At 46.7% G+C, this 8,576-nt stretch overlaps 1 protein-coding gene across 2 annotated transcripts in view; it reads right to left on the bottom strand.

Moving 5' to 3' along the window:
- Positions 1-394: 394 nt before the first annotated feature.
- The window catches only part of LOC125307985 (segment polarity protein dishevelled homolog DVL-3), a 27,358-nt gene continuing 19,176 nt past the window's right edge, over positions 395-8,576 (bottom strand). Inside the window, exons 4-15 of one of the 2 annotated variants that reach the window (XM_048264137.1) lie at positions 8,168-8,319; positions 7,151-7,286; positions 5,936-6,029; positions 5,693-5,762; positions 5,292-5,431; positions 4,660-4,736; positions 4,486-4,553; positions 4,048-4,125; positions 3,321-3,452; positions 2,936-3,103; positions 2,413-2,628; positions 395-2,122 (exon numbers count right to left, since the gene is read on the bottom strand). In XM_048264137.1, the coding sequence (XP_048120094.1) occupies positions 1,716-2,122; positions 2,413-2,628; positions 2,936-3,103; positions 3,321-3,452; positions 4,048-4,125; positions 4,486-4,553; positions 4,660-4,736; positions 5,292-5,431; positions 5,693-5,762; positions 5,936-6,029; positions 7,151-7,286; positions 8,168-8,319 (1,738 nt within the window). In that variant the 3' untranslated portion in view covers positions 395-1,715. Of the gene's footprint in view, positions 2,123-2,412; positions 2,629-2,935; positions 3,104-3,320; positions 3,453-3,975; positions 4,126-4,485; positions 4,554-4,659; positions 4,737-5,291; positions 5,432-5,692; positions 5,763-5,935; positions 6,030-7,150; positions 7,287-8,167; positions 8,320-8,576 lie in introns of both variants that reach the window. The other variant, XM_048264135.1, reaches the window with a different exon arrangement.

Genomic DNA, 8,576 nt, shown 5'->3' with positions numbered 1-8,576 from the left:
CAGTAGTCCACACACTGACAGGCTTTTGCCTATGCTGCAGACGCTCTCCACATTGACTATAAACATTGTAAACAGAGTCTTATTCCTAGAGAGTATTGTGACTATAAGTAGTGGATCAATTACTTATGTTTGTAGTAACTTATTAACTTTCTTATGTTTGTTTAAGCGCAGAGCCACACATCTTACACATGTAGCCTACACTTACACAGAACCCCTGCCCCACCCCAGGCCTACGCAATGTTTCCATGCGGGCAGAAAACATCTTCTATGTAGGCTACACCCTGCAGACACACATGTAAGGGTTCTGTGATGTTTTGTGAGCACATTGTGTGTAATCTATAGTACCACTGTAACAAATAAAATCACAGACAAACTACCAAGTTTAGGCAATAAAACTATGTTTATAAATAAAAACAATTTCTTGTTTGTTGTTCTCATAAAACAGTGTACAGTGAGTATTAAATTGAACCATTTGTCACTATACATTATCAGTTTCTAATAAATTGAAAACTTGTGATAAATGTATTTCAAAGGAAAAGGGAGGGTTTTCAGAAGGAGAATGAGATGTTAGGCTGTATAGCATACAAAATGTAGATGTTAATGCAACACGATAAATTATATATTTCATCTGAAGTGCTCTGGGAGGAGAAGACAGCGAGATGGTGTCAGCTCTATGCAATCACATAACTGGAGGTAACAGCCAGTCTCTGGGATTGTGCAGTTGCATCTCTAGGCTAATGTGAGGTGCCTCTTCAGTACAGTTCCTCTTCCAGTTTTCTGATTGGCTAGTAACTTCCCCAGACATGACATCACAGCTCCCGTTACCATGGGAACTAAAGCAGACGATTTAGATTTTGGAGACGGTCTGCATTTTAAGAGCACAAGACATGTTAAGCCTTATTAAGTAGTACCTTCAATACCCTTGCATCTAACAAGATGCCACTAGGCCTATACTTCATTGTGTACATTGCTGTCTGTTAAAAGGCAGATAAAGTATTGCATACTGAGGATCCTTTGATATGATTTCTGAATAATGTCTGTGTCCTTGCTTTGAATTCCAAAACAAAACAACAAAAAGAAGCAAAACAAGAGAGGCAGATATAAAACACATCTTCAGCTTTCATCATGTTAGTGTCTTCTCTTTCCAGACGTCTGACAGAGTTTCAGAGCTTCGTTCGGACATGCTGAGAAATGGAGGGACCATTTCTCCCTCCCTATACCACTCTATCGATTTCCATGAGACAAAATGACAGATGAGACAAACGTTCTTGGGGAGATTAACGGGAGGACAGGAAAAGAAACAGAGGGGTGGGGTAGTGGGGGGGTCCTTTTACCTCTCATTCAGCCCCAGCCACTCACATTCAACTGCATCCATTCCTTTAACCAAAGCAGAAGGGAACAGGGATAAAAAAAAGTTTTTTTCTTTTCGAGGGAAGGCAGGAAAGAGCACTGCATCTTCTTCACTGAAGAAAGTATGAGACACTCGACAGGAGGGACAGGCAGGCAGGCAGGCAGACACACACACACACACACACACACACACACAGACTACTACACACATACAACACAATCACTCTCTGTCCCTCTAAATCCCTCCCCTGTTGTCCTTCATCTCTACTTTGCTTGGGGGAAAGGGTGGGTGACAGTGTCCTGAATGCCTGAATGTGCGAGATTCGGCCTTTAGGGTTTCACCTGTTGCCACCGCCGCCCGTAGGTCACATTACGTCCACAAAGAACTCGCTGGGGTTTCCCATGGCCATGCGGAAGGACTGGCGCGAGGCCGTGAGTTCAGGGGGCACCGAGGCCAGGTCGCGGCCCGGGGGGGAGCCGGGTGGTGCCATGGGGACGGGGGTGGGGGTCTGTGGCTGCGGCGGCAGCCCAGGCGGCCCATAAACCACAGCCGAGTGTGTGCTACGCAGGCTGTGGGTGCTGTGCACACTGCGCTCACTGGGGGGCGCCGACGAGCGCTCGCTGGGGGCTTTCTCTCGCCGCAGCTCCGTCTCGCTGCCACTCCCTCCTGACTTGGAGTCCCCTCCGCCGCCAACACCACCACCGACGCTGCCTCCTCCTGCTGCAGCTTCCTTCTTACCAGCACTGCGGTTGGAGCCGCTACTGCGACTCCCTGAGGGATAGATAAGGAGAGAGAGAGGGAGGCAGAGAGACAGAAAGAGAGGGATGACAGAAACAGAGTGAGCAGTGGCGAAAGAGAGAGAGAGAGAGAGAGAGAGAGAGAGAGAGAGAGAGAGGGAAGCAGAAAAATCAGAGGGGTCATGGAGTGAGTAGTACTATTACTAAAAAAACTACACCACAGAGTACCTGGGTCTGGACTAAGGCTGTGTGTTTCTGTGTCTTATGTGTGGGTAGACATCTGTGTGCAGTCAACCTGTTATGGTCTCTAGTGGCATATCTCACCTTCGCTGTGCTGGCTGCCTGCACTGCCAGCGCCCCCGGTGAAGTTGCAGGGCGGCTCGTGCATGGGGTGGGGATTGTAGGGGTGAGGGACAGGGTACTGGTAGGGGAACGCTAAGGGCCACGGGGCTGCTCCTGGATGGGGCAGGGGGGCAAGGGTATCCTGATCGGACGCACCGCTAGAGCCATCGTGGTCGTGCAAGGAGAGATTGGCCATGTCTGCGAGAGAGGCACACAGGTCATTCAGGGGAAGAAAGAGGAAGTGGATTGGAAAATAAAGTTACTAACAAAAAAAGGCCACAAAGCAAGTTATTTTTGGTTTTCAGAATAGGGTTGATGATTACATCATTACATTACATTACATTACAGGGCTGATGACTAACAACATGGTAAACAGTAAGTTTTTAGAACAATTCTCACAATTTTAGGACAGTTTAAAAAAAAAACAAAAAAAAAACATCATGCGAAAGAAATTAGGTACAGGAGAGCTAAGAAAAGGAGATGAGACAGTTGACCAATGACTTACTGCCACATAAGTCGCCGAAGATGTAGTAGCACTGCTCAGAGAAGGTGATCTTGTTGACTGTGTGGCGGATGTAGCCGGCCTTTAGGAGATTGCTGGCGTACTTGCGTGCCTCTCGGCGATCCGTGAAGCCCTCAATGTGATGGTATAACCAGTCAACCACATCAGAACCTGGAGAGTTGGAGGGGGGCAATCACAACACTGTCTTGGGGCTCAACTAGGAGAGTATCTGGACTAATTTTACCCAATTTCTAGGGAACCCAATGTAGTCATTTCTCAAAAGTAATGTATTATTTTGCAGTAATGGGTCAACTTGACATGGACAGATAAAGAAGTCATTCACAGTGTATGGATGTACACGTCTAATAGAGAAACTGCGGCAGGTTACCTATGAAGGCGTTGGGGATGGTGATCTTCAACCACATCCTGTCCCGCACCTCCAGACCCGACTCAGGGGACGCCATTGCCTTGGCAACCATCCCCATGTCGCTATGAATGGACAGGTGGAAGTCGTCAAACCCTGTGGAGGATGGTGAATGTTTGGTCAAAGATGGAGGAGAACTGGACACGTACAGTAAAGCTGTGATGTACAGGCAGTCCAGGGTTGGACAGGCAGGAACAGAGGGGCCCTTTTCAGATTGCTGTGCTGTGCTGGGTCTTGCCAAGTAAAAGGTGGCAGAGGGCTTATGCAAATCTTGACGGGCTCGGGAATTTGAATAAAACTATTTTAGCTTCTCACAAATTGCTTTTTCCAGCCCTTATGACATTTAGGCGTTGTAGATTTTGCAGGGATCCATACTTTACAGCAAAAGAGCATGCCCTCTGCCTCTGAAGCTAACCATTGCCACTTTGATTGCCAATGTGAGCAATATGATTGGCAGACATGACTGCAACAACAACACAGCAATGTGAAATGGACACACAAATGGAGCACAAGAAGCAAGGAAGAGCAGGAAATGACATCATCCTCAGCAAGCAATGCCGTGAAGCTGGGTGCCGGGCGACACTGGGGGTGGCGAGGCAGGGGAGGGGGGCACACTTACGCTCGGTCTCTGGAATGGAGCTGGTGATGGAGGAGCTTGTGGAGGTGATTGTGCTCATGGAAGGGCTCATACCGTACACCGGATACGCCCCCGTCAGCGCCGCCGTGTGGGACACCCACGCAGCCGGGTCTATGGGACGGATCGGCTCACCTAGGGAAGTGTGTGTGTGTGGGGGGGGCATGGGGCAAGGTCAGGTAAGCTACTGGCTGTCTGCTGATTCAATTAACACCTGCTGGTTTGATCAGGTGTAAGGCATGATATATGCCAGGATGGAAAATACCTGCGATCAGATCACCTGTAAGTAAACCGTCATAGCAAAAACACAAATACTGACTTCAACTCAAAGAAAACTAAAACTGCTATGTAAAAATTCAAAAAGAGAATTCAAATGCAATTCCTTCTTGAAAATCAGGATAGATATCCTTCAAGAAATCACTAAGTATATACAGTGAACTTTTGTATGTGTGTATTTGTGTTGGAAAGGTAAAGAGACACGGTTTAAGCACTCACCTCTGGGCAGGGTGAAGCAGCCTCGTGGATTGGGATCCCAGCATTTGGCTACAGTTAGAATTATAGGACTGTGGACAAGAAGAGCAGGCTATTTCAACCTTTAGGCAATCTCTTGTCACCTATGTCTGGTTAGGTTTACTGTATATGTGAGGGTGACGTGTGTGTGTGTCTTACCCTGGTTTGTGCACTATCTCCCGCAGCACCCTCACTGCATCGTCATTGCTCATGTTCTCAAAGTTGATGTCGTTCACCTTTAGACAAAAAAATGATCATTAGGACGGAATGCAGTCACACACAGACATAGACACACATACACATACCCTGCACATACAAGATTTAGATTTAAATTCACCATACAGTAGGGCTGGGCGATATATCGATATAAAAGATATATCGATATATTTTAAAATGCGATATGGAATTAGACCATATCGCATATATCTATATAGTTCAAATTTGCGCCGTGATCCTTGCTCCACGCAAGCCGCTGACCGAAGCTCTCTTCACTGCTCCCCTCTCTGCACTGCTGTGAAGCTGCATGCTACTTTTCTCATTTAAATATATTTATTTCAGAAAAAGATTGGCCTATTTTATAGGCTATTTTTATTTAACATCATCATTTATTTAACATTATCATTCAACACTGATGCACAACTATACATTAAGCTCTGCTATCCCATCCCACCTAACACAGGCAACCTCCCAGCACAATGTATATTCTGACACACAGCACCTTTTCAAAATACACACTCACACGCACGCACGCACGCACGCACGCACGCACGCACACACACAGACACACACACCTGGAGCAGCATATCACCAGGTTCTATCCTCCCGTCTGCTGCCACTGCTCCACCCTTCATGATGGAGCCGATGTAGATGCCTCCGTCCCCCCTCTCGTTGCTCTGGCCCACAATACTGATGCCCAGGAAGTTATACTTTTCTGCAGGGACAGAGGGAGGGAGACATCAGGAAAACGATGGAGGGATGAAACAGGGTGGATGGAAGGGTGAGGGACAGCGGAAAGAAGACACAAGAATGTGGACGAGAGAAAGAAAGAAAGAAAGAAAGAACGTACACAGAAATTATCAACACATTCATAATTTATACTATAGGCAATCAAGGGTGTATCAGCAGCCCACAGAAAATAAACACACACACACACACACACACACACACACACACACACACACATACTACTCACCCATGTTTAACGTGACAGTGATGATGTTCAGTGACATGGTGGAGTCTGTGATGCTGCTGAACGATGATGACTGAAGAACAGAGAGAGAACAGGGAGAGAGAACAGAGAGAAAGAGAGACAGAGAGAGGGAAAGACAGACCGACATGAGCACACACACTTAAAGCCATTAATATTAGACAGGAGACTAAAGGTGGTTGTTTGAGTGTTCGTGTGTGTGTCTGTGTGTGTACGTTTAAATCTCACCCGCTCCATTCGTGGTGCCTTTGGTTTCCGTCGGCGACGGCGATGTCGTCTCATCAGTCTTGAGGATGTGCTCTGCTCTGTCGAGCTACTGAACCTGGGTCAGAGAGATGACATCACGGCCATGACGTAACTGCCTTAAAGGCCATACTCTTGAGGTATTATGCTTTACTGTCTACACACAATGCATACCGGACTGGGATTGGCTCGAGGACATCACGTGATATCTCTGAACAGCGGCTCCCCAGCGGAGTATGCATTGCATTCATCGAAAGGAGGAAAAGATCTTTTGTGTTGGTTTTGTAGAGCATGTGATTAGAGAGTGCTTTGGTGAGTTGTGGTGTGTAGGACAAGATGTGTATCCAGTATGATCAGCTATACGATGAATTAATATATATCTGTGGAACATGCAGAGCCTTATCAATGATTTTTGTGCTTAAGACTACTGAATTGAGTACAGAGTGTGATTCAATGTATATCTAAGAGAACCTTGATATTTTATGATGATATATTCAACATGGACTACATATGGATTATGTATGGAATGGGTTCATGTAATGATCCTGCACCAGAGGTTGATATATTTATGTGAACAAATATTGTGTGACAATTGTGTGAATTGTGCTATTTTATACATGCTCTAAGCATTGAAAAACGTCAATGATGCTATTGAAGGTAACCAAAGCAAGCAGAACTACTCATTAGGAGATATTTAAATGCACTTCTAAGAGAGCAGCTTGCCTGTCACTCCCTGTACATCAATGGCTGGGCTAACGCTGGTATGGGGCCAGATCAGAGAGCCCTTCATCTGTTAGAGCAGGTGGGCATGGGGGCTGTGGGTGCTGAGGGTGTACGTGAGGATCGTCTTTAATCAGTGTATCAGTGTGTAGGTGCATGTGTGTGCACAGGTGCACTCTGCTATTCACAGCCTGTGTACACATCTACTCAAGTGTGGAAAAGAATGTAAGAGACTGGATGTGCATCTCCATTATGTGGACTTATGGACTTTTATGGACCCTTGCTTTTATTGGTGTATCTATCTACACTATGTAAATCAGTGTTTGTGTGTATGGCTTTATTTTATTGTAAACTTGTGTCAACGTTGCATTTGTGTATCTGTGCTTGTGCTTGTGTGTGTGTTTGTGTGTGTGTGTGTGTGTGTGTGTGTGTGTGTGTGTGTGTGTGAGATCTATTATCTATGTGTGTTTATGAGCTCACCTGCTGGCAGAGTCGTCTTCCTCGGAGTCGAAGAAGCTGGTGGTCTCCAGCTCGCTGCTCATGAGGGTGGAGGAGCTCTCGTAGCCGGCCAACTCTGGTCGGCGCTCCAGACGAGAGTGGCCATTCAGCCTCCCGCCTGCGGGGGGTGCCACCACAGAGTTAGAGGATTGCACATGTCTAGGCACTGGTTTACTAATTACAGGCACGGACCTCAAAAGAACACTGTTCAATCAGAGATTACAGGGTATAGCACCACAAGGACTCATCTCTGCAACTGGTGATGGTGACGTTACCTGGTTGGTTAATGTCTCTCTAACACAGTGTCAAGGTAAACATGGCAGTACATGTACTAATATGAACCAAAGTTATCACAATAAATAGCGATTGAGAGGAATTTAAACTTTGAATCCAAATTGCATCCCTTCATGATTCCAAACGATGCAGTCCAAAACTGAAACACTCTGAGCCAGAACCAGGAATAGAGTCTGATCTCTAATTATGGACATATGTCCGGTCAATCCAGGCGGTCCTCTGGGCAGCTTTTAAAGCTTGTGAAACTAATTCCTCTGCTTAAAAGCCCTCACCATGAGTGTAATCCCTGTATGAAAAGTGCCGTCATTTGACATTTTGCTTGATGGGAGTTTTTGAGGTCTCCCAGCGTCCTCTCATTCAATCTGTCCTTCATACATTTTTAAGTACCTGTGGGCTACACCCTGTGCACACTGCTGAGAGCGGGCACATCTCCTTGAAGCACTTTTTAGAGCATCCTAATGCCCACCTATCAGCTCCCACTGTAACCTAATAGGATGACTCAGCCTCACTTAACCCTCACACTGCAGCCAACTGAATTCTCCCCTAAACTAAGCTCAGTCTGATAGCCTATCGTGTGTATCTTTTTCCATGGGAGCTCTTTAGTATGAGAACATTCTGGTTTAAACAGAGATTTTGGCTTAAAGGCTTCGTGAAGGAAGGAGCTACACGTGACTGTGAACAGTGACGGCCGGCAGGCAAACGCACCGTGGTCGTGGGTGTCTTTCCTCCGCGGTCTCTCCCTCTCTCTCTCTCTCTCTCTCTCTCGCTCGCCACGGTCTCTCTCTCTCCGCGGAGGCGGCGCGGAATCTGTCTCCGTGTCGTTGTCGAGGTTGTCCTGGCTGCCTGCAGCGTTCGCACTGCCAGAGGGAGAGAGATGGAGGGAAGGGAGGAATGATGAAAGAATAGATGAAATGGAAACGAAAGGGGGGAGACAGGAGGAGTATAGTTGGGGAGAAGAAAGATCAGTCGAGTTGAATATCGCCACAGTCTTTACAACACACAGACACACACACACACACACACACACACACACACACACACACACACACAAACAGTTGCTTCTCACCAACAGACGTCTGATTAGGCCCAAAAGGCACATCCGCTACTGAGGCAG

This window comes from Alosa alosa, chromosome 15 (assembly GCF_017589495.1).
Source record: "Alosa alosa isolate M-15738 ecotype Scorff River chromosome 15, AALO_Geno_1.1, whole genome shotgun sequence".
In the NCBI taxonomy this organism is placed as follows: Eukaryota; Metazoa; Chordata; class Actinopteri; order Clupeiformes; family Clupeidae; genus Alosa; species Alosa alosa.
This window is presented reverse-complemented; position numbering and strand designations above follow the sequence as displayed.